This window comes from Lissotriton vulgaris, chromosome 11 (assembly GCF_964263255.1).
Source record: "Lissotriton vulgaris chromosome 11, aLisVul1.2, whole genome shotgun sequence".
In the NCBI taxonomy this organism is placed as follows: domain Eukaryota; kingdom Metazoa; phylum Chordata; class Amphibia; order Caudata; family Salamandridae; genus Lissotriton; species Lissotriton vulgaris.
In genome coordinates, this window is record NC_141699.1 from 1,103,215,890 (window position 1) to 1,103,242,703 (window position 26,814).

At 45.7% G+C, this 26,814-nt stretch overlaps 1 protein-coding gene across 5 annotated transcripts in view; it reads right to left on the reverse strand.

Moving 5' to 3' along the window:
- The window catches only part of FGF12 (fibroblast growth factor 12), a 740,173-nt gene that overhangs the window by 183,979 nt on the left and 529,380 nt on the right, over positions 1 to 26,814 (reverse strand). For all 5 annotated transcript variants that reach the window (XM_086944638.1, XM_086944637.1, XM_086944639.1 and 2 more), the window contains 2 exons: positions 17,186 to 17,296; positions 6,177 to 6,280 (listed from right to left, as the gene is read on the reverse strand). In XM_086944638.1, the coding sequence (XP_086800764.1) occupies positions 6,177 to 6,280; positions 17,186 to 17,296 (215 nt within the window). The remainder of the gene's footprint in view (positions 1 to 6,176; positions 6,281 to 17,185; positions 17,297 to 26,814) is intronic.

The following is a 26,814-nucleotide window of genomic DNA, read 5'->3' on the forward strand; positions in this document are numbered from 1 at the left end:
AGCCTCCTCATCACTTCTTGAGACCGCCCTCAACACGTCAGAACCTCCTCATCACTTCTTGAGACCGCCCTCAACACGTCAGAGCCTCCTCATCACTTCTTGAGACCGCCCTCAACACGTCAGAGCCTCCTCATCACTTCTTGAGTTCCGCAAGAAGCTTAAGACTAACCCTGGGCGAAGCACTAGGCTACGCTCGCGGAGTTTGCGAAGTTTGCGCAACTTCGCACTACGCGAGCTGCACGTAGCACAGTGCGAACACGCGTAGTTCAGCATAGCGTAGTTCAGCATAGCGTAGTGCAGCGCTCATTTTTTGCTTGTTCGTGGTCCTGAATGTCATGTTCGCGACCGTGAGCAAGCAAAATGACATCCCGGCGAGATTCTCAACGCGGGGAGGTAAGGTTTCTCATTGTGAGTGGTTGCGCATGCTCGCGACCGCTCTCAATGAGAAACTACCAGTTCGCGTTGAGAAAGCTGCAGCTCGAGTAATAATCTACTCGAGCAGCAGAAAACTACAGCTCGCACTGTGCAAGATGCCGTTTTCAATGATTGCACAGTGCCAGATGCTTGTCCGCACTGTGCAATCATTGAAAACACATCTTGCACTGTGCGAACATGCTACTACGCAGCTCGCGTAGTGCTACGTGAAGTTTGCGTATTGCGAAGTGCACTTCGCGTAACTTCGCGTAGCGCTACTTCGCGAACTACGCCCACCCTTACTGAAGACCTGGCACTTCATATAAACACCTCGGGTCCTCCTACTTACACACCAATCCAAGCACCTGGATAACCTCTCGGGTGACTAGTGCAATATACAAATCAACATAAGATAACACTCATGCAGTTTTACAATATGTATAACTTCAAGGTACACAGATGTGGAGTTATGAATAGCAAATCCATGCTTCATCTATATGAATTTACTTTTTCTTTTTTTCCTTCGACAATTTGTCTACGAAATTATGGTACTGCGCTATTCCTATGTTCGATACTTCATGGCACAATCTTTTGCAACACACTCACTCAGGAGCATACAGCATCTGTGAGGCTAGATAGACAGTTCCATATCCGGAAGAGCAAAACACTTCAAAACCATAAGACCTTTTCAAAGTCTCTAAATTCAACAACAAGGTGCAACATGGCTAACATTATTCCGTCTATAGTTCAGACTATAGTTGTCACGAGTTTACTCATCACTCTGTGTAGCCTGTACAGGTTGAGCACAAACATCTTCATGCTGTCCAATGGGGTCCTATCCATGAAAGAAAGTGACAGATTTACCCAAAGTTGGTCAGAGTCATCAAGCCTAGTTATACCCTACCAATACTATGTCCTGGTGTATCCCGGATGTATCTGGATTCCTAAGCTTGTAAGGTTACACCACTTCCTAGTCAGTCCCTACTCAGAAGATGTTGAAACATGTCGACTTCCTAGCGCCTCAGCAGGAAGACTACAGTTTATACCAGTCTGGAAAGGTTTGCTAATTTTTGTAGCTGAATAGAGCATAAACATAAGATTATTGTCTTCCAGTTGTATGTCCCACAATCCATGGCATTCCCAGGAGTGCCCCTAGTGGTTGCATTGCAAAGGAAAACAGAAATTGGGAGTTTGGGCATCCCCTGTGGTGTCTTTTTAGAGTCTTCATTTTTACGAGATTATCTTCTCCATTTTATCATAAACCAGAGGACACAACTAGGGAGCCCAGTTCAGGGCAGTGTGTGGGGGCAAAGTTATAGTTTTGAAGCGCAGCAGTCACAAAACTACATCTCATGGTATTAGATGTGTTTTTAGATCAAGTCAGGTGACAGCAAAGCCATCTACACTATGCTGCAGCCTCTGATGCACCAAGGGAAGATGTCTCGGATGCCTCCTTGTAGTTCACTGTGGGACAAAACCCAACAGAACTTCACGCGTTGTAGAGCAGCCCACCCGCGTGACTCTAGCCTGCCTGGCCTTACTCAGGTTTTAAGTTTCATACTGGAAATGGGCAGTGGATAGAAAAACCTACAATCCCTACAACTACTATCAGCACCTCACACATGGTTGAGGGAACATTACCAGATTGAAGAGCCTCACCGCGTGGCTCCTGTAATTTATCAGTAATTGCAGAAGCATTATTGTGATTTGACTGGGAGCTCGTCCAAGCCAGGCGTCTTGCCATTTTTCATGGTCGACATCGCTGCAGGAGTTTCTCTCTCTTCAGAGGCGCATGCGGGCTGCCCCTTTGTTCCCTGCCTAGAGGAGGTAAACGTGCAGCTGCAAAACATTCACCAATGGAGGCTAAACCAGGATTTAACAACTGGGTGTGTACATGGCACATACATTACACCAATGTCTCTCTCATCCCTGTATGAAGAGCCCCATCCTATAGAACCATGCATCCGTGGTTTAGGTGTCTGAACATTTCCTCTTTGAGTGGCCAGGACATAAGCTTTCTGCTTGTATTGTCTTCTTTGTAGACTCATTGGCTGTATGGTGTGCTGATACATTTGTCCAACCTACCATAGCCCAATCTTAGTGTACGTTTAGTGTCGGTCACTTCTCCCACTGGTTTAGGTCATGTCGAAAGGTCGCCTTCTAGTACACCCAATTTGCAGGTCTAATTATTTACACCATGAATGGTACCAATCAATGGAGTTCTGACTTATGTCAAAATGCCTGATCCTCCAAGCGGCCAACAAATACCGTCAGACTGCGAATGCTATACACCGCTAGTGTCACGTTTCAGAATTCTCAGCGTCACCCTGCTCATCCTGAGCCCTTGGTTGTGGCCCAATGGGCAGATGGACAAATTCCTGGGGCCTCGCGACGCCGGACAAAAGAATCAAACATGCTCAAGCGATTCACTCGCTGAGGGCACGAAGCGCAATGCTGGAGAGAGGGCCTCAGTTCACCCCCCAACCTAGATGAAGAGGAAAGTAGAGCAAGAGATCCGTATCTAAACTGCATATAGAACTCCCTTGCAGTTGCCAGCTGAATATCATCCACAAAGTTCTCCAAATCAGAGTTATCTTTATATTGGAGAAAAACCACAGTCAAGGTTCCTTGTCCTTGGGCGTGCATCAAATTTAGCTTGGATTGCCAATAAGCACCTTTGATTTAGGCCTTAGATGTTACACCGCACTCATAAGCGGCATTTATAAAGGCAACTAGGGCCAATGTTTGAAAGGTTTCCCTAATATACTTGAGCCACGGGATATCAATTGCTCCCGCGCTGCAGAGTATCTCCTGCAACCCGGCCTGGTATGGAGTCTGCTCCAGGGTGGACCAAAATATCTTCCAATAGAGTATTTAGGCCTCAAGCCGACCACATCTGTTAAATTTATTGTCCCGTGTCTAGCCTTGAAGGAAGCGATGGGGTACTAATGGGAGACCCGTCAACTCTTGCAGGAAACGGTTTTCAGCAAGTCCTAGGGTGGACACATCCTTTGCCCCCACAGATATTCTCCATAGAGAGCTGCACCAAGTGCTTGCAAGTTGTTGATTTGCAGTGCGGGGGTAATAGGGCAAAAGGAGAGCCCTTTTGTAGTTTTACTATATCCCCCAAAATCTGCTCCAGCCTTAGTTTGCTCCTAACTATATCAGGTTGCCAATTAAAATGCTCAGTGAGTGTTACTCCTAAGTACTCGAACATGAGCACGCGTTCCAAGTAGGGCCCTCTAAGGACAGGATCAGGGCGTGTGGTGCTGCAGGGGTTAAGCACCATCAACTTTGTTTTGGTGACATTTATGTCTAAGCCTCTAAGACCACAAAAGGAATCAAATCTATCCAGAATATTTTGGAGACCCATGGGGGATTTCGAAATAAGCAGCGTGTCGTCCGCAAACTACAGGGCGGGTATCCTGGTGTTTGCGAGGGGCGGAGCATCAGAACCACCACAGTACAGAAAAGTTGCTAGGTCATAAATAAAAAGCGAGAAGATTATTCTCTAAAACAGCATTGCTGCAGAGTGCGAAGGGTTGATCAGTAAGAGGTAAACTAGAGTCTTGGAATGAATAAAAGTTAGAAAAGTGCTCAACCGAAGTTGCCATTGGAACATGTTTTCAATCGGAAGACTACTCTCCATAGCGCCAGAAGACATTATATTCCAAAAGGAGCGAGAGTCCCTTGTTTTTACCGCAACCAGCAGGTGTTCCCTCTTCATGGTTTCGCACTCTCTCTTTGCCTCCCGGATGCGACCTTTATAAATCCTCCTCGCCTCCTGTATCTTAAGAGGATCTTGCTGCCTAATGGTGGATGAAAGCCCCACTCTTGCTCCTTCACACTGCTGATTGTACCAGGTGGGAGCTTTAGGTCTCTTGCTCAGGAATTGTGATTCTATACAGAAGAAATCTAGTAATTTGTAAAAGAGTTGCAGTTGTATATCTGCTCTATTAGTGACAAAAGATTGTCAATTCCCCCAGCAACACACCTATAGATATTGCCAATGACCTCTTTTGTTCGCTTCATCGCACCTTACGTCTACTGGTAGGCAAGACCAACCTTACATCAAAAGGTTTATCGGGGTTAGCACGTACTATTGGCGTTATCCTCCAATTCAAATTCTAAGGGATTTTGATCGCTATTGATGTGAGGGATCACCTTCACGTCTATTAGGGTAGACCTAAGTCTGTTATGACATGTTATGTTAGGTGCATTTATAAAGCGCACGGCTGCCCCGACATCGGGGCATCCCAGCGCTAAGAGACAAGGGGGGTCAGAGCAGAAGAGCTAAGTGAAAGAGAAAAGCCATGTTTTAATCAGTTTCCTAAATGCCCAATGATCTTGTGTGCTCCGTACAGCAAGAGGGACGGCCTTCCATAGGGTGGGGATCAATGCCTTAAAGGAGCGTCCACCGGCTCTCCGCCTGCGTACTCTTGGAGTACCGGCCAGGTGCAGATTGGCAGAGCGCAGAGCCCGCATCGGAGCGTATTAAGAGCAGAGCCCTTGCAGGATTTGAGGGGCTTGGCCATGTAAGATCTTATGTGTGGTGCAGAGAGTCTTGAACTGGACTCTCTGTTGAATCGGCATCCAATGGAGACGGCGAAGGAGATTGGAAGCATGACAGTGCTTCCGTAGGGCAAAAAGGGTACGTGCTGCCGCATTCTATGTCCATTGGAGTCTTTTGATGACAGCTTTATAAACTCCAAGTAAGAGCCCATTACAATAGTCCAGATGAGACAACACAACTGATTGGACAATCGTTTGGCAGATAGATGCATCAAAGAATCCCAGCAGTGGTTTCCGGCCACGTAAGAGGCCGAAGCAGGTCCCCGCCACTTTTTTCGCGTAGTTCTCGAATGAGAGGGCAAGGATGACATTAAATAAGAAGTAATACAGAAGTCTCGACCCCTGTGGTTGTTTAAATGTGTGACTTCCTTCCATGTCTTAGGGGGATCTGCCACTAAAGCTCTAAAGGCCTGATTTAGGGTAAAAGCATTTAGCAGAACTGCCAAGGGAGACAATCTAACTGTTGGAGTAATTGACAGATGGGTATGGAGTGGACCAGCCTTGATCTTCCTCATGAGAGTGGGATCTAAAATGAACATCTGAAGGCTTAAGTTGGCAGTCAAGATCGCCTGCTACAATTTTCATGATCTTAGAAGGGAGTGTCGCTAGGTGTGAAGCGCGCAAACGAATCACGTCAGACCCCGTTACCTTTACAATGGAGGTCAATGCTTCTATGGAATTTGCTCAACAGGATGTACAATGTACAACTAGCTGTAATGATTACCCCACTTCAAAAAATAGTCTCTTACAAATAATCAATACTTTTGGACAGACAGAGTCATGTGGGCATGTGTAAACATGTGTTGATGCAAGATCTTGGTCAAACGTATTGACATTTTCTATCAAACGGAACCAAAAACTGAATTTCTTTTAAGGCATTGTGTAACAACATTTTCTGCCACAACCTCTCAATTGCCACAGACAGTCTTTCTCAATCAGTGTGACATCTTCTTGAGCAAGGATAGTGCAGACTCAGATCCATCTGACACAGACAAATATGCTTTACACAGAAGGTCACTGCCCAAGGATGCTTTCTGATTTACTTGTATTCATTAAAGGAATAGTTTGCACTGTGCATTCTAGCTCAGTGAAACATATTGACGTTTGTGACAGTACAACATTGCACAGTAACCATACAGCACGCTTTGCTCTTTCATACAAACTGCGTCCAGGATGGTGGCCACACTCACCGAGCTGTAGAGGTAACCTTCGCCATTCATGGAGGCGTAGAGACCGGCCTTCACCCCCTGAATGGCAACCACGCGGAGGCCCACAGGGATCAGATTGAAGAGGGCTGAAGAGGAAGAGGAAAGAGAACATTTAGATGAAGCCCCGCCCTCAGGTGAAAGCCATCCCTGCCTTTTAAATCTGAGACTATTTCCTCCTGAAATTTTCTTGACCACCTCCGGAAGAAGTGTGCCTAAATCTCACAGGAAGTTCAACACAAGACAAAGTTCTTTTTTGTTGGTGTTTTCGACTAAGGACCGATATGTTTCGCACTTGTAATCATGAACATTCTTGTTGGGTCTGGTGGCTTAGTGGACTAATGCATGCACTTCAAGAGCCTGTGTTCTACCTCATGGTCACAGGTTCAAATCCTGGCAGGCCCACTCAGCCTTTCATCCATCTGGGGTCAATAAAATGAGTACCATTGAGTTGGGTAACAATAAACATCTGGGGCCAGATGTAGGAAGCCTAATACCGGTCGGTTACGGACGAAATTACTGAATTTCGGCCGTTACCGACAGGTATTAGGCTTTTCTGATGTAGGAGCCTAATCTAAGGATTCGGTAATTTAAGGAATCGGTAAATTACCGAATTCTTAAATACCGATTCGGTAAATTACCGAATTCCTAATGTAGGGAGCACTTAAATGAGTGCTTTTCCCATGTTAGGATTCGTTATTTACCGCCAACTACAAGTTGGTGGTAAATAACGAAAACCCCCCAAAAAGAAATTTCATGCATATTATTTCAGTGCCATGTGGCAGACATACAATTAAGGGGTGCAACAGGGGGACAAAGTGACACCCTGCCACCCTTCAATGTTTTCCCCCTTTTACCGAATCCGTATTTACCGATTCAGTAATTCCCATTCATTCCTATGAGCCTCGAGGCCCATAGGAATGAATGGGGAATACCGAATCGATAAATAACGATTTGGTAAATACCGAATCTTAACGATTCGGTAATACTTACCGAATTTTTCCCTACATAGCATTTACTGATTCTAAAACACTGAATTGGTAAAATTCGGTATTTTAGAATCGGTAAATGTCCCTCATCTACATCTGGCCCCTGTTATTCAGCGCCTTGAGACCCACACGGGATAAGTGCGCTTTACAAATACACATGTTATGTTTGTCAAATGACTCGTCCTAGTATACATTGTACATTTCTCATCCTCAATCATCATGCTCTTTGCTGCTCCATCAATGTCCTTCTGGATCACTTTCACAGTTCCCCACCACCACGTAAAAGGACTCAATGTAGTCAGCGGGTCCTTGATTCACTGCCGCGTCCCCTCCAAGATATCCTGTAACCCTCAAAAGGAAGCAGCTCAAATGTGTTCATGGCCACAGGCCACCTCCACTTCCCACTGACCATTTCCCTTTGTTCCCCAGCTGATCACTTCCTCTTGTTACCACAACATTATCTCACCACATTCAAAGCCCTCTGGACTTCCTCAACATTCAGGCATTCTCCTCCCACCTTTGATATTTTAGAAGGAAATCCGTGCCCCCTTGGTGACTTGGAATCTGCCCACCCTCACAAAATGTTGAAGTTGGCATTTAAAACCACCCTGTGCCCTTCACCTCCTGTGGACTATAACACATGGGCAGATTGGGTCATCGTAACGACTAGAATGTTTTGTGCTATCCCATCTAATCTCACCAACCAACATTTAGGTTTTAGTAACTATTAACTTAAAAAATGCATGTTTGATTTCACTGCTGGTGTGGTTTATTGTTGACGAAGCTGGCAAAAACATAAATGATGTCATTTCTATCCAATGCTATTTAATTAGCCTCAAAGCCACCATACCACCCTTGCCAATCAAAGCGTGTCTTTTTCATGCACTTCTTGCCTTGTCTCAATGCCCTGTCCTAACTAGTGAGAGCCATTCCCACTACCTTAGCAGGATTCTGTCTCTTTAAGGAGACCCATCACAAGCTGGGTCATGATATACTATGTTTCCATTTCTATAAATATTTTCTGCCATCTGTTGGCTACCGTCAGATGGGACTGTCTACATTACAGAGCTGCCGCCGGGCTCCTGAATATCCATAAGATGGTCTGAGTGGGAAGGACTAGAGTCTAGGGGCCAGATGTAGGTAAGTATATTTTACCAATTCATAAATACCGAATTTTACTGATTCGGTATTTATGAATCGGTAAAATAGAAGGGGGGAGATGTAGGTGAAATCGGTAATTGAATTACCGATTCTTTAACGATCGGTATTTACTGAATCGGTAAATACCGATTTGGTAATGCCCATTGATTCCTATGGGCATTGAAGCCCATAAGAATCAATGGGCATTACCGAATCGGTATTTACCGATTCGGTAAATACCGAATGTTGCAAGGGTGCAGGGGGTGTCACTTTGACACCCTCTAGCACCCCGAATTCAGGCACGTGGGACATGTGGCACACAGACATGCCCTAAGGGCATGTCTGTCGGTCACATGGCACAGGTGCGCATGCACACATGTGCATGCACACCTGTATTCGGTATTTTACCACCCAATTGGATTGGGTGGTAAAATACCGATTCTGTAAGGCCTGTGGGACTCAGAAGAGTCCCACCTACATCTGCAAGTTACCGAATCGGTAAAAATACCGATTTGTTATTTTACCAATTCGGTAAATGTGCTGAATCGGTAAAATAGGGCCCCTACATCACAAATGACCATTTACCGGTCGGTAAATGGCCACCTACATCTGGCCCTGGGAGGCTTCTGATTATTCATAGGATTGTCTGCTTGGGCAGGTGGACTAGAGTCTTAGTGATGCTTCTAACTATTCATGCGGTGGTCTTTTTGTTCAATACTAGGAAGAAGTACTAGAGAGTCATCTGAATGTTCATGCTGCGCTTTGCATGAGCAGCAGGACTAGAACCTTAGGAAGTCTCTTGGATATCAATGAGGTGTTCTTTTTGGCGATACTAGAGTCTTAGAGATGCTTCTGAATATTCATGCGGTGGTCTTTTTTGCCAATACTAGGGAGGAAGACTCAAGTGTCTTCTGAATATTCATGAGATGGTCTGCTTGGGCAGGAAGACTAGAGCCTTAGAGAGTTTCCTTATATTCATGAGGTGTACTGTGTGGGTAGAATCACTAGAGCCTTAAGAGAGTTATCTGAATATGGACTGGGGTGCTCTGTGTGGTCAGGAGGCCTGGAACCTTAGTTTTAGGTTTCTGACATACACCAGCAGTTTGTTGTATTCTACTTATTGCATATTCCTAGGTATGCCTTTACCCACGTCATGCCTTCTAGTGGAACGCCTCTGCACTGTAATGCACTATGGAATGTTGGGTGCTGGTTGAAGATAAGCCACAGTTATGATGGGGCTGAGCTGCCTGCTGGCAGCTCCAGGTGGGGCTTATTCAAGGCTACTTAACAACTTACAGTAAATCTTCATGAATTACCTCAACCTGTCAGGAGTCCATTACTACACAGTTCTAGGTGTGTGTCCCTGTGGACTTGATTCAACTAACCATGGTTGAGGTGCACAAGGAACGCATGGGTCAGAAGAGGCAGTGAGTATCCTGAAGTGACATGGCAGCATCACCAAGTAAGGTGTAACACAAGATTACAGTAAGATCACACTTCCAGCTTTCCTTGTTGTCCACAAAATGTCAGTCTCTCTGGTCAGTTTCCAGGCAGGATAGAGGTATTCAGAAACAGCAGCTTAGGAAGGACACAGGTGTTTTTTTCACAGGATCTGCCCAACTCTTAAATGTGCCAAAGAAAAGTCTGACAACAAAGACATTCTTGTTTCCTTGCAGAAATGTGTTAATATTCAAACACAGTGCTGTGTTCATTAAATTTTCTAGGATAATCATGGATCATTTGTTATCACAATGGAGAAAGAGAGACAATTGAACCAGTTGCACTATCCCGCTGCCGATGCACTCACACACGAGCAACTGATTGATCAAGAATTCTAACTGGGGAAGAAAAGAGATAAAAGAGATTCCCTCTTTATCAGGAAGTTGGTATTTGCATCTGCTGTATCCAAAGGTATTAGAATATCCAAAGGTATTAGAGTAGACGCCTCACACACTTATCTTGACATGCTTCATCATCGGAGTCTATCCACACCCTGGTAAGATGGTCCCGCCAGGGCAGGCTCAACTATAAATGGAATGGGAGTTCTTAGATAAAGTCAAGTTGGACATGCAGGGATCCAGAAGAGTGATTAGTGAAAAATACCTCTAGGTATACCCAAAGATGCTTCTTTATTTTGAAGGTACCTAGGCTATAAATAAAATCATGAATTCTTTGGGTTCTATTGAATATAATTGTTCAATTATACCTTTCTTGCCAACATGTTTCCACCCACTCCAGGAGACCAATCGGGTCTGGGGCCTTCCAGGAGCCCGATTGGGTCTACGTTTTGTGTATCCCTGCGCTCTCTCGTGCACGCACACTTGTGAGGCCTAACGCTTTCACCTGTCTTGCTCTTTTTCCATAGGATTTTCCTCTAGTTTGTTAGGCCACAGGTCAAGCGGTTCATGCGGGTGGTGGCGTCTTGTAGTCACACATTCTTCAAAGATGTCAACAGTGTATTCACTAGTTTGTAGGGATGGCTCTGTACAGTAAAAGTCCTTCTTCTAGCCTCAAGATCACATGATGCTCAGACACACTGAAGTGACTAATACATATTTTATAATACAGATTGTAAATACAGTCCCGACAATAGAACAGTTTCTATGATGTCAGCAGCATCACACGGAAAATGCAGAGAGACCTCACTTCTTCACTCCTGCCTGGTCCTCTCTTACGCAAGGTGAGGTTCTTTAGAAGCAATCGAAGGGTGTTGCTTAGGGTTGGAGCTGAGTAGACGCACACGATTTGCAAAATGGCTTCTTTTCTGTAGATATTATTTTTTTATGTTGCTAAAAATCAATTTACAGGGAGTGCCCAAATCCTTGAACTGATTATTCTTTGCTCATAATCATATCAACGCCTGAGTTGCTGTTCTTTTGGGGACTGAGAACATGGAATGGTCCTGGTACGAGAGCATTGATTTACGATTGCCTAAGTTTTGATTCATCTTCTTGCTTCCAGACAGATGTAAAAGTTTCCTTTGAATAACTTTCATCATTAAAAGCAGCCTGGGTGGTGCCCCCTGCGGTGTCACATCTTGAAGAGCCGAGTATTCCTCGGGTACCACGCGGAGGAGCTCGCTGGAGGTGACCAGCGGTGGGTAAGAAACTGAGCGTTATCTCTGCCTCTCAACCCTCTCCTCGCAGGCTCTGGAACTGCAGGTAATCAATTGCATTGTCAATGCTGCACTACATCAGCCCCATTTGTATCTTTAATTAGCAAGTCAATTATGAGAGATAATTTAAACATTTACTTGAAAAATGAAGCATATCTCCCAGATAATGAGAGTAAATCGGTGTCATCACTCACCTCCTCAAGTGATGTTTTGTGAACCATAAATCTTGGGTCTGTTGTTGAAAGTGGGTGCAAAGTGAAGGCACAAGACTCCTTACGCGGCTTTGACAAACCGTGTTTATCCTTCATGAGTGATGCAATATTATGAAACAGAAAACTTGGAATTATTTGGTAATTTTACCCTGTAAAACATATAAACTGCTGTAGTGGACTTTGTACTGGGAGGAATTAACAAATAGTAAATCCAGCCCAGATGAAATGAGGGTCAAAGTGCATAGCTATGTATGTCAGTGGTCCAATTGATGAAGCCAAAAAGGCCAGTTAGTGTCGCCATTTATGTATTTTGGAACACCGCAGAGGACACCAAGAACTCTGTCTCACAAATCCTCTGAGCCCCACAGGCATAAAAAACATGATGTGGTATCTACTGACATCATACAGCAGTAGCTGATGGTATCTGGTACACACATTTTATTTGGAATACCTTCTGGCTCTATTTAAATCAGCAGAAATATTGCCTTTTGTGAGGGTAATGCGACTCGCCCTTTGGGTGGTTACGGTCTGCATTTTCGTGTCTATACATATTCACATGGTTTCGGGCTGATTGGGTGCGGTCGCTGCCATCATGGGTGAGACCCATAGTGCTGGCCCATTGACTTTTTTACCCCCCCCCCCCCCCCCCATTTGATCTGATCTAACAAGTTCTGCCAGTATTTATTGATGTGAGTGAAAATGTATTCTGAGTCTGAAAGCATCAGTTTTATGGATTCATCGCTGTGCAGTTTCACTGATTTTGATTGCGAGATCCTAAACCCGTGAACAGTTTTTTTTTAAACTTGTTTAGGATATTGTCTATTTCTCTGGTGTTTATACTAAGAGCACAGGAATTGAGTCTATGATTTTCTGCTCTAGACAACTGAAGAGGGTTCCTATGTCCCTTTCCGAGATGAAGAAGATTGTCTGGAGCACTAGCTTAGCTGTGGTACTGAATTAATGTTGTAAAAACCCCTGCTGTAAATTGTGATGTGTGGCTTCTGTACACATAGTTGCATGTCTCGGTTGACTTCAACAATGGTTTGGGTTTGATCTTCTCAAAATATTTCCTGTCCATAACAGGTATGGGATTTCCAGAATAAATGGGAACAATGGTCATTAGTTCATATGTTTTGACTTCATATTGAGGCATGGTCTTGCTCCCAGCATTCTCTTGGTCTATGGCAGATACTATAAACACCTTTACTCCCTGTGGTGAATTCTTGGGGATGCATTTATTCTCCTGCCAGTGGTGTGCAGTACTGCATGTCTTCCGATGAGGAGTGCATGGCCTGTACCCCGGCTGCCACTCTTCCTCATCTCCTGGGCGAGTTCTCTAGTCCCCTCTACACACTCTGTAAAAGTGATTCAGTCTTCCTCATGCCCAGAATGTTGTTTTCCCTTGAGCATGACTGTTGTTGCTATTTGTGATCCAAACCACAATACACATACACAGTTTGTTCACTTTGGTTTGCTCTTTTCTTTTTTTTCTCTGAAAAGTATTTAATCAGGTGGTCACTTTGGCTCAGACGTCGTCCACTATTTCAGTCTTGATTGGCCATGGTAACTCGCCCCACTCTTTTGCCTCCATTTTTGACAGTGTTGTTTCCATCATGGTTGTACAGGTTTGGCTTACTTGTGTGACCAGCCCAGCGTGAGTATGATGCTCTTGACTTTCTGAGGATCTAAATCCTTACAACAGGCATTGCTGTCACTGAATAAGTGGTGCCCTTACTTCTTTGTTCATATTAGCTTCAGTGTTGGTAGCAGGTAATTTCCTGAGGAGGGCATAGAAATAACCAATCAACATCCTTCTGTTTGGCTTGTCTTAACACAAATCATTCATAACCAGGATGAAGTTGTGGCTTCAAATGTGCTTCGACTGTGATGACCGCTGCATCGTACTCATTGTCGGTGTTTGGCAGGTTTAGAAAAAGTTCATAAATGTCTTCCCCGCATAGTGTAACTGGAGCAATCTCTTTACCCTCAGTTCTGTCTTTCTGGTAGCCAAAAAGTGACTATTGAGCCTGCCCGTGCAGATTGGGGCGGAGAGCTCACAAAAAGGGGATATACCTCTGATGATGTTGTCCCCATGTATTGCCAGGGTTACCACTCCCCGAATGGCTGTGGGATGGCTTGTGTTACAACTGCTTGTTGGGGTACTGCTGCAGAGAATCTCATGAGGGCATGGGCACTGCCTTCCTTGGCTCCTTTTGTCGGGTTCTGATAGTTTAGCAGGAAAAAAATGTCTGAGATGCTTGTTGGCTGTGTCTGTCAGGGCCGTCTATGCCTTGCTTTATTTTTTCCGAATTGCTTTTAGTCAGGGTTCAGTACTCATGTCTTTCTGCACTTCTCTATTATTCTAACTCTCATTGATTCAATTTTCGATCGTGCCGTCACATGGCACACGGCTTCCCCTTCAGTAGCAGTGCCTGCGGTGTGGCTGAATGATGGCAAGGGGGAGCACGAGTGCTGTTTCTACTCACCAGTGCTTCGAAGCAGCAATCCAAATGCTCTGCTCTACCAGTATTTTACTTTGCTCCAGGTTAGTCAATCTCCTATGAGCCTTGGGTTTGTACCAAATGAACCACTTTCACAAGCAGGCAGGTCACAAGAGCTGATGTTTCTTGCTGGCTGCGCACCTTTTCGTCTTTTCTTAATGCTCTGTAGACCTGGAATGGTGGAGCATTCAGCGACTTTTCGGGCTGACTCACCGAATCCGGTGAACTGGAAGCACAACAGTCTGTCTCGCTTCACTGCCAATGTGGTGTGGCAGTATTGGAGCAATAACCACACATTGGGCACTTTGGACGCAGCTACCTCTCTTACCTTGGACCAATTACTATTTTTGATCCCATAAAGTGCAGAAATTTTGGGCATATATGTCCTTGTGTAATAACTTTGATTGCAATGGTTAAGAATGAATTTTATGTTTGGCCAGGTACTCAATACGGCAAGAATTATATATCCGTTATTGTTTGGAAAATAATGTGAATTTACCTTGATTACTACTGTGAATTCTTTCTCCTTCTTATTCACTCAACACTCTAATCACTCCTTTCCTTGTACGCTCTGATTGGCAACCGCTTGTTTTATCTATTTGTAACAACACATTGTTTATATATAAAAGATTCATTTGAAAAGATGAAACAATGAATTAAATGCATTGTATTCTTGCCTCTGGTCGTAGTGGATGTCTATCCTTGTACCAAGATTATTGATTAAATTAGAGCAGATTGGATTGTTGTGCTCTGTACTGTTAGAAATTCAGAAATAACAATTGATTGAGTCAACTTATGTAATCAATAGGTCTAGGACCATTGTCTATTTATATCGCAACATACCCAGGTCCATACCTTATGGGTTACCCCATTCTCTTAACAGCAGTACTTACCGGCAGTACCAGACCTTCCCTTGGATCTATTCTCTGTGTATTAAAGGCCCCGCATAATTACATCCTATCAGCATGACTGGATCTTGCAGGGCATGATGCTTTACTTGTCTCCTGAGTTCCTTGGTATCCATGGCATCTTATTACTCCAGCTTACCTTATAGGAACGTATGCAGAGTCCTATAGATGGACCTACTCATGATGGCAGTTGTCCTATGTTTTTTCTTCAGGTTATCCCATTCCAAGATGGCAAATATGAGGATTCTGGGATAACTTCCTGTCTGGGAGCCAATTCCTGAGATCTCTTTCCCTGGTGAGTGTGAACGTTAAGACTTACCCTGCTAAGGTCACGTCACTAGGCATTTATTATGAATTCCCAGTCGGCATCTTCCAAGACCATCTCAGTTCTAGGTTTTTAATAACAGGGTCCCTCTTTTGCCAGACCTTGGTCTTTAGCTGCGCCACTATGAACTAGTGTTGTGTTTCCACACACAGCCGACTATAGTTGGACTCTCCGCTCTAGTGTCTCTCTGGAGTGAGCTCTGCTTCACACTGGATTTTTTTTTCCTTCACCTTGGGTCCAGCCTTACTACTGTGGGACTGTGTCATCTGGTAAGTTAACTTCAAAAGTACAGTTATTAATTACTGGGGCCTATTCACAAATTGAATTTTGCAGTATGTAAAGTAGCCCTACAGTAATACTCTCACATACTACAAAATGCTATTCATAAATCTTTGTGGGGCGACCTCCGCCTCACCTATATTTTCTATAAGGAGAACTAGGTTAACATAGCAAAAATCTCTGCAACCAAGTATATGTTTTTCTAGTAAATGTGGTAGAGTCAATGGAGAGTGGACGAAAAATTAGAAATACTTACTACTAATTGGGAAGGGTTTTGGAAGGGATGAGGAGGGGCTTACAGAGGCGCAGGCTAATACACCCACCCGCAAGAGAACGACCATTGCTTCTCACAAACAGCTCTTTTATTGTTACTACAGCCCAAAAGGACACAAAATGTAATACATTGACTCCAACCTAGCCTTGGGGAAAGTCTAGCACCACACATGGCCCCTCTTAAGTACTGAAACTCACTCCCATAGAAAACACCTGAGGCGTGGACCCAATATAACACCTAATAGGAAATTATATAAAATTAATTAAATAATTTTAACTTTATTTTACATATGTAAATCATTCCTTTTAGAGATTTAAATGTAGATACATGTTTTTTTTCAAATTGTACAAATGAACACGGAAATTATTTAAAAATATATACGTTTAACTGTTAATGAAAAATAAATTTTTAAACACACAATACACTTTAATGACGTGTGCTAAATATGAATTAAATATTAAAATGCTAGTAATCATGGGTTTTTAATCTTGATTAAAAATATTATGTATCAATTAAATGAATATATTGTTACGATTAAACTATTAATAAATATGTACTATTTTACAATGAATATACATGTTTATGCACGTTTATTTCATGTCAAACATATTTTTTATATTTGTTAAGAATTAATAAGCACTAATATTTATCCGTGTACTTTCGTATAGGGAAATCCCTGTCCCAGTCACTCACATGTGAAAATTTCTAGTAGTAAGTTTATATTCATAAATTCTGTTTTAGATGTCTCCACCACATTATTTAAGGCGCAGAGACATAGGTGCACTTAGTTGTAATTCGACACTTCAAAATGGTAAAGAGATAAAAAGTGTAGACTTTTACATAGAAGCAAGAATACATGTATATGTGATTGGATCTACACATGTACAATTACTGTGGTTAATAGGTCTGACATATTCATAATCTAATATTATTCCTCTGCCACTTCAATTGTCGACTACTGAATGCCTGCCTGAAATAGAGTTCTAATCTATAAAAAACTTCAGATAAACTCTGCATTCATAGCTTGCCCGGAGTGGCAGATAGAGCTGATATGTTCAGGGCAAAGTTGTCCAAAATATACCAATCAATGCACCCATTTTGAATCAATGTTCTAATCATTGAAAGACATTTGAGAGCTGTACATGTCAGAGATTAATTATTGCAAAGTTTTAATGATCTGGGGTAGGAGTAGATCCACCTGAGGCCCAGGAAACGTGAAGCTGACAGGGAGTGGGTAACAAAGGTCCTTACTGTAGTCGCTGTTCTCGTCCTTCGTCCCATCAATGGTCCCGTCCGGGTGCATCTGCAGGAAGTAGCCCTGCTGGCTGAATAACCGCGTGACGATCCCTTTCAACTGGGGTTCTGCAAGACAAAGGTAGCCATCCTTAGTCACCTTCAGAGCAGTTCAAATGTCATAAACCACATGACGTCAACACCAAAAGATATAGAGAATGCTTGTGCTATGCCCTGCCTCCACCAATCAGCTGTCTTTATAGGGTGTTGAAAGAGCTCCAAGCGGAAGTGGGAGCTTTGCTGGTAACGGCCTTTTTGGTCTCGCCTACGCAGCGCACATGCGCTGCATAGGAGGGCCTTTAGCCGTCGTTCTCTTCATTTTCAAGAACACACTCGTGCTTGTGGCGGCATCCACCTTGAGGGAGCCAGCGGGGTGCGCCACAAGCACGAGTGCAGTGCTTGAAAATGATCAGACTGCTATCCCAAGTGCGCGCGCGCCTCTCTCCTCGCCCCTCGCCCACACATTTTTGCTTGCGCTTCTTGTTATGTTAAGATGTTGGTCAATCCCTTGTCTCCCTCTCAGCTTTTGTTTTAGTAGGGAATACATCTATCTATCAGGGGCGGCCTTAGGCATGTGCAAGCTGTGCACCTGCACAGGGCCACCAAACCCCAGGGGCCACCACGCCAATATATATCCTTAATATAATAATCCTCTGAGAATGGATACATATTTGCGTGGCGGCCCCTGGCAGCGATTTGGTGGCCTCCGGCTCTGTTCCACTTCCAAACACCCTGACCCCCCCCCCCCTCTTCACTGGCCTCGGCGCTCCGCCCCGCCCAGACCCTCTCTTCCGGGGCCCCCTACCTAAGCTCCCTGCCCAGGGCCACCTTGAGCCTAGAGCCGCCCCTGTATCTATACACACTTGCCGAATCTGAATGTGTTCTGCACATACATATCATTTACTATGATTCCATGCAAATTTCTTCAAAACTCTTAATTCTTCTTAACCATCCCACTCTGGTAGAAGGACTCAGACCTCCGACCCCTACCTAGCTCTGTGTACTGATTCTGCCTTAATCGTTCTTGGAAATGACTCAGATACCATTTGCTTAATCCTCCACTAATGGGAGGCTGGAGATGCCGATTTACTTTGCTTCCAGTGGTATTAAGACGTTCTTTTTGGTAATGAGTCAAATGGTTCTACAGTTGAATTGTTTCACTTAGTAGCTTGGCCTGTTTGTGGTGTCTGGGATAGGTGCGAAGGCAGTGGGGTTGGTGGCAGTTATCATGCACGTGAACAGCAAGGGCATTGGTGGCACTCTATATGGCAGAAACAATCTGATAGGATTTTGGCATCTCAAGAAAAATGATTAAAAATGTACATACAATTTGGTGATAGGAGTAGGGTGAATGGTAAGATTGTAGTGAGAGAGAACAATGAGAGGTGGATAGAGCCAGTGTTTTAAATGGGCTAGTACTGTTTCAGGTTTCAAGTTTATTTTATTTTGCTAGACTAATTAATGCCATTGCAAAGTATGTACAACTGCATAATTCGATATAGTTTCATCAATTTAGATATAGTTTCAAATATTTTTAAAATATTGTTATAAATCCATATCACTTATAACAAGCATTGGCATAGCCAATAGGTCTCGCATGTAGAACCTTTTAAGTGTTCAGCCATGCAATAGTTGATGTTGTTGCACCAAGGATATAGTGCTGGATAACTAAACACTTATAAGGTCCCAAAGGCGAGACCTATTGGCTTTGCCTATGCTTGTTTTAAGAGGCACAACTCTAGTGTGGGATGCGGTGCATGGGGGAGTGTGTGTGTGGGCGGAGGGGGGGGGCTCGGGGTCTGCTGGAAACTAGAATATATTACCAAGGATGGTCCACGGAGAAAGAAGACGTCATGTCTTTGGGTCAGTATCTGAAAATACGTGTACTGTGTGGTTTACATAGTTTCATTCCTCATGTTTACAGTCCCGCCCACAGGAACAGGAAAAAGTTCACACAGAATCCGGCCCTGTTTCTGTTCATCTGCCAGAGCTGGAGTAAAGTGCGAGCCTCTGTTCCTGAAACCGGTCACGCAGTGCCCACTCTTGGGGGTCAGAAGAGTGTGGGGTACTCTTAGGGGCTGTGGGGTGAGCGGCAGCTTCGATAGGCACTAGCAGTGGTAGGCGCAGGAATCACAGGGAGTAGGTAAGCTAGACACTACGTAAGGTCAGCTGCACCACGGGCAAACAGTACCAATGGGAACAGCACCAATGAGAACAGCACCAATGGGAACATCATCAAAAGGACCCAGCACCAATGGGAACAGCACCAATGAGACCCAGCAGCACCAATTGGAACAGCACTACGCAGCCCACAAGAACGTCACCCGCAGAAACCACCACCTCATCATATCCGCCAAAAAGAGCTCCTTCAAAGACCGCCTAGACAACAACGCACACAACAGCAAAGAGCTCTTCAACATCATGAAGGAGCTCTCCAACCCCAGCTACAACACCAACGACATCCCACCCTCACAAGACCTGTGCGACTCACTGGCCACTTTCTTCCGCCGCAAGATCTCTGACATCCACGACAGCTTCAACACCACGACCCCCCCGGCAACCACCTCCACCTCCACCCCAACAACCACCCCCGCACCAACCACCTGATCTCCTGGACTCACATCAACTATCAATCAAGATCATGAACTCCGTCCACTCCGGATCCCTGTCAGGCCCATGCCCACACCACATCTTCAACAAAGCCAGCACCACCATCGCACCCCATCTCCGGAAAGCCATCACCATCTCCTTCGAGACAGCCACCTTCCCTGAGAGCTGGAAGCACGTGGAGATCAATGCCTTACTCAAGAAACCCAAGACAAACCCCAAGGACCTCAAGAACTTCCGGCCCATCTCCCTGCTCCCTTTCCCGGCGAAGGTCATCGAGAAGGCCATCAACAAACAACTGCCCAGATTCCTCGAGGAGAACTGCATCCTGGACCCGTCCCAGCCCGGGTTCCGCAGCAACCACAGCACCGAAACTGCCCTCATCGCCGCCTCCGACGACATCAGGACCCTGCTTGACAACGGAGAAACTGCGGCCTTCATCCTCCTGGACCTGTCAGCCGCCTTCGACACGGTCTGCCACCGCACACTATGAACACGCCTCCACGACGCCGGGATCCAAGAGAAGGCCCTGGACTGGACCACCTCCTTCCTCTCCAGCAGAACACAGAGCATCCAACTCCCCCCGTTCCGCTCCGAAGCCACCAAGATCATCTGCGGCGTACCCCAGGGTTCATCCCTCAGCCCAACGATGTTCAACATCTCCATGGCACCGCTCGCCTACGTAACCCGACTGCATAACCTCAATATCATCTCTTATGCTGATGACACCTAGCTGATCCTCTCCCTCACCAAAGACCCCCACACTGCCAAAACCAACCTCCTTGAGAGTATGAGGGCTGTCGCTGACTGGATGAGAAACAGCCGGCTGAAGCTGAACTCGGACAAGACGGAGGTCCTCATCCTCATATCCACCCCCTCGGCCTGGGATGACTCCTGGTGACCAACTGAACTAGGAACAACTCCAATGCCCACCGACTACGCACGCAACCTAGGGGTCATCCTGGACTCCACCCTCTCCATGATGAAGCAGGTCAACGCTGTCTCCTCTTTCTGCTACAACACCCTCCGAATGCTCCGCAGGATCTACAAGTGGATCCCGACCGAAACAAGAAGCACGGTGACACAGGCCCTCGTCAGCAGCAGACTGGACTACGGAAACGCACTCTACGCAGGAGCCTCGTCCAAACTCCTGAAACTGCTCCAACGCATCCAGCCTGCCTCCACCTTGCATGATCCTCGACATCCCTCACCGCAGCCACTTCACACCCCACCTAAGAGACCTGCACTGGCTCCATGTCAACAAAAGGATAACCTTCAAGCTCCTCACCCACGCACACAAGGCACTCCACAACACCCAACCATCATACCTCAACAGCCTATTCAGCTTCAACACCGCGCCCACCAGCTCCGCTCTGCCGACCACGTCCTCACCGCTGTCCCCAGCATACGAAGAGTGACCAACAGCTACCAGCACCAGTAGTAAAGGTGCGAATGGTAGGCAGTACCACTGGTAGGCAGAATCGCTTGTAGGCCGCACTAAAGGCATTCAGAACCAATGAACAACTCTACCAACTGTGAGTAGTACCACTTGTGAGACGTACCAACGGTGAGTAGCACCAACAGGTAGCAGCACCAGTAGTAACAGTGCCATGGGTAGGCTGTACCAATGGGATTGTGGCAGCATCAACATTAGGAAGCCAGTGCCAGTGATGGGCAGGCCCGAGGGTAAGTAGACAGGATGAACTCTAAAGTGACAGCCCCAAGAGATGGCAGGAGCTTCAGCAGTCAGTAACTCTTGATTTCCTGAAGTTCTCCGTGTTTAGGGGCCTGGCCCCAAAGCTCAAATTTCATTCAGAGTCTCTCTCCTCATGATCTGAATGTGCCTCGCGCTCAGGCACGCAAGATTGATTCTCTGCTTGACATGTTAAGATCATGTATGTCACAGAGGAGAGGGTGGTTCGGTGAAGGTGGAACTCACCTGTGAGGAGAATTAAGTCCTTTAACCAGTCGCACCACAACCCATAGGTCTTGGGAAGGAGAACTTGTTACCGAGGGTGGGGACGTTACCCCAGATTCCGCCCATTCCTTTCTTGGCTTCTGAGTTTTCAGTGTAATGATGATGTCGATGATTCTTTACCAGCTGTTTGAGCCCCTTTAGATGGGATCTGAGTGTCACCTGCACGTCACTGCTTTAGATTCCTGACAGGCAGACTCCGCCTTTTATCCAGTGGAAGTAAATGTAATGTCTTCCACAAGTGGTTATCTGTTTATTCTAAAGAGTCAACCGTTGTGTGTATGTTTAAATGTTCATAAGTATAAGAGGTATGAACACATACATACATGGTCAGAGTTAAACATTTTAAGCAACCACCATGGCTTTGCAATGAAAGGTAGTTAATAAGCATGGGCGAATTTTGCGAATCTCGCGTTCGCGAATTTTGCGGATTTGCGAACTCGCAATCCGCAAAATCCGCGAATTCTCGCGAATTTGCGGATTTTTTTTTTGTGTTTGCGCGGGTTTCTGCCAGTTCGCGAGGGTTTTGTACAATGTCGCAAATTGCGAACTTACCTGTCGGGTCGCAAGTTTCGCGAACTTGTTGTTTCTACGTGTCCAGCCTGTTTGGGACACTCTTCTTCATCACTGCCACTCTCTGTCACCACTGCCACTCTCTGACTACTCATGCCACCCTCTGGCCCACCCATGCCACCCTCTGTTTCATCACAGCACCCTCTGGTTGTCCAGTCAGTGTACATTATTGTGGCAACGCAAGCACACCTTCCCTGCCTCAAGTGACCTGAATTAATTTGGGGCTGATTAATGTGTCACAGAATATTTTTTTAGCTGGCACCTGCTTCCTTAGTGCTTCCTGATTAGTGATCTTTTGCACTTGCTAAGTGCTTTCATTGTTGCAAAATTAGTTACAACACCTGCCCTGCCCCAACTGACAATAATGAATTAGGGGCTGATTAATGGATTTGAACTTCCAGCCTGGCTCCTGCTTGTCTCCCTTAGCTGTAATTCAGGACCTTTGTGGCATATGTGTAACTATTCTGAGGTTCAGAGCAGGGTCACATAATAGTTGCAACTGGCAACTGAACTCTGGAGGGGCCCCTCAGGAAGCACTACAGGAAATGGCTACTAATGATGAGCCTGAACTTTTGAACCTGGTAAGTAGTTTCAGTTTTGCTAAGATCGTATTTCTGCAATTTTGCACTTATTCGCGGGGCGCGAAGTTGTACTGGGAAGCCGCGAACTCACGCGAACAGTGCGAACAGTGCGAGCAAAATCCGCTGCTCGCGGATTTGCGGATTTTGCGGGAGATTCGCGAATCTCGCGGATTGCGAATTTACCGAAAATCTGCAAAATCCGCGAGCGAAACGGATTTTCCGCCCATGCTTAGTAGTTAAGCAAATTTTTTCCGGACAAGGTGCAGTCTGCTTTTGTTCTGTGTTGTCTCCTGACACATTCGGCATCTGTGGTAGAGGGGCGCAGGGGGAGAGCAGAAAAGGTGGAGTTGGGCCCCACCTGGCCCCTCTAGAGAAGCCAGCAGTGTGTGGTTGGGGGTCTTGAAGTACCATAGGCGACCTCGACAGGAAACTTGTAAAGGAGTTGAAAGCATTTCACCCCCTGGCGGCAATCGTCACTTTGAATATATATGCAGCAGGTTGAGCAGAGATTTTAAACTGATGCAAAAGAGGTGTGCTCACATGGAACCGACTATGAGCTGACATGAAACACGTCAGAGACACACTGCAGTGGGGTGACTGTCACCCGCAGCTGTCACACAGCCTTTCACTCTAGGTTCACAGCTCTGTCCTGACTGCAGAAGGCAAAGAGTGTGAGTTTTCACACCACAAGTGTCAAATCTCACACGTGCATCATTTCATTTTTTGAGCAGCTAAAACGTTGCGAAGGATGGTTTATTTGGAAGTATGTGAGAGCAAGTTTCTCCCTCTGGATACAGCCTTTAAAAAACCAGGAATACGTGAGCAGTCCTGGCTCCGGGGAGAGGAGGGGGGATTTGGGGGGGGGGGGGGGGGGGGGTTGCTGGGGGCTTCAGACGGGAGCCCAGGGGGAGACATCTGAGTAGTAACTTGCAGAACTGTCCGCGCCCAGCTGTGCGCCATGTGCCCCGTCCAGGGGTGAAAGGGCACGCGCAGACACCAGCAGGTGGCACTAGGGATGCTGATGGTGCAGGGGCACCAGAGGGGGTGACGGTCCTCAGCGGGAGGTGGGTCTACAGGGCGGGGCCAAAATCACAGAGGATTGAATGACAGTAACTCTTCTCTTTCTATAAATCCTCCTAGCCTTAATGTGATATAATCTGTGTCATGAAGTGATACAACAAACACCACTTCACAACGAGATGCCTCCTCATCAGGGGGGCAGAGATCAATGTCTGCCACACACCTTACCTCTGACCACAAGAGGCAGGAGAGTACCTCTTCTCTTTCTATCAGCCCTCCTGACCTCAGTCTGAGATAATCGGTGTCACCAAATGGCACAAACCCAGGTTCACAACCAGATCCCTCATCAGTGGGACAGGCATTAAATATACCCAAATGTAAATCCAGTACTTGTATAGCGCACGAATCACCCCCAAAGGGGTCTCTCGGAACTGGGGGCTGTCGGGAAGATTAAGCGAGCTATTGCCAACAGTCATATGGTGCTGGGCAGACCCCTGCCAACAGAGCTGGGAATCAAACCGTGATCCCCGGCGTCCAGCGTCAGTCACCCTGGCCCGGCACCACACCTCTCCCCAAAGAACCGGTAGGACCTTCCTGCACCTCAAAGGCGCCGGTACCAGCTCGCCCGACTGACCAGTCAGCGCCAACCAGACAGGCCTGCGAGGAAGGGTCTCCGGAAGAATGAAACAGGGTCCACCCTGCATGGAGCACCGCCATCTTATAACAACACTTGATGTCTCATAATGGCAATCATATAAAGAAGGCAGAGTCTATCTGGACAGACTGCCCCTCCACTCCTTCTATAGACCTGTGCCCCCCCCCCCCATCCATAAAATGACAGAGCACAGGGCCCTGCTGCACGGACATCACAGACCAGCAGATTAAGAACAGAAAGGAAAACTACCAGCAAAACAGAGAGAGGTGCAGAGCTGATCAGAAGTACCAGCACACAACAAACTGTTACAAAAGTACAATCAAGTCTCTTTAAATGTGTGTGCTCATCTCTCACACTTCCTCATCGGTAACACCGCCAAACGCTGTCTCTGTTAACACAATATCTTCACCTCTGTGGTCATCACACTCAACCAGATTATATAGACCGTTTAGACTGAATGCCTCTGCTACACTGATTATGGGGACATAAAGGAATGAACGCATATCTCCGGCATTAAGATCTCTAAATTGGTTGCCTTACTAAGCAAGAGTACAGCTAAAGATTGCTTGGCTGACACATAAAGCCACCCATTTCAAAACCTGTGGTTCCCCTGCTCAACTATCAGGAGGAGGCAGATCATCAAGAAGTACAAATTCTCTCCTATTGAAACCTCAGACCTTTCGCAAAAAGAGAACGAGGCTCAGATCCTTCTCGGGCTCGGCACCGAAGATCTGGAACTCCCTCCCACCAGCAGTCGACAGTATCCCCCACTCGCCTGCATTCAAACATAAAGTAAAAAATACCCTAATGAACAAGTTCTTGCCTTAAATAAGCATAGATCACCTGCTTTCTTAGAGATTCATACTTCACTCCTTTTGGCCTAACAATTGTAAAGCGCAGGGTTGTATGTTGTACCCTCTTAAGCATTGTTTGTTCTCATCCGGGTACATTGTTATCGTTCAATTTTGTTATTCTCTGTTACACGCTCGTTACCTCCCCTCCTACTATGTTCTTACTATGTACGATGTGAAGCGCTCTGATACCTTTCAGGGTCATATTCGCACTATACAAAACGATATAAATAAATAAATAGGAATTAGAGCAAAGACCACACATTTCCAACCACAGTCTCAAAGTGTAGCGTGCTACCCAGCTGAATATGTGCCGCGGCACCCCACGTTGAGGTCCTGTTAATGCTTCTGCAAGTTAAAATGATATATAATTTAAAGTTGCGGAAGAATTCATGAACTTGGAAACATTCCTGTCCCATGCTCCGGATACAATGCCATTATTGGAGGGACCAGTCAGTCATGCCCACCATATATGTGCCATAGACCTAGATTATTATACCTGAAGCAATAGTATGCTCTAATAAATCAAACACAATAAATTGCTATACATATATATATATATATATCAAAATGGTAATGAAGATAATTTCCTGCAAACCTGAAGGTCCGCCCACCTAATTTGGAGTTGGATGGACATTCAGTGTATAGACAGTGCAATATACTCCATCTTCGTCACCTATACACACCGCGACGGTCAGAGAGAGAGTACGGGTCATAGTAGGCTTAGCCATATGTCCACCCACAGTTTTTATATTGGGCGAATACATGGCCAGGTTTCACTGCCCATCACCGGCTTCAGAAAAGTGGTGGTAAGGGGCAGTAAAATCTTTTGAATGACCCCCACGCTCGGGGTGAGGGGGCCATTGTTCTTCTTAATTTAATAACAGAACATTTCACTTTGGGATTTTCTTTTTGAAAATAAAAAAAACATTGCACCTGTGATGTACGACTGTCGTGCTGAAGGAGCTGTCCGTCAAACTTATAATGCATTTCCAGGAATCGCTGTGACTGCGGTGCGTGGAAATACTAGAGATGTCAGCAGGGGCAGCAGACATCGCTAAGTATGCCAGGCGGAGTAGCCTCGCCATGGTGGGAGTACAGTACTCACCGATGGCGACAGTAATAACTCCGTCCACCAATATTTAAATCAGCCGCAATGTCTGTAGCAGGATTTACATGAAAAACATTGCAGAGTTGGATTGGGCTGGGGCTCTTAGAACCAAAGCAGACCATTGGCTCAGCCCCTTGTGTTCATTTGTTGACTCAGTAGCTACTGCGAGGGTCACTTCTCTCCCATCACAACTACTTGCACCCAACACAGTAGG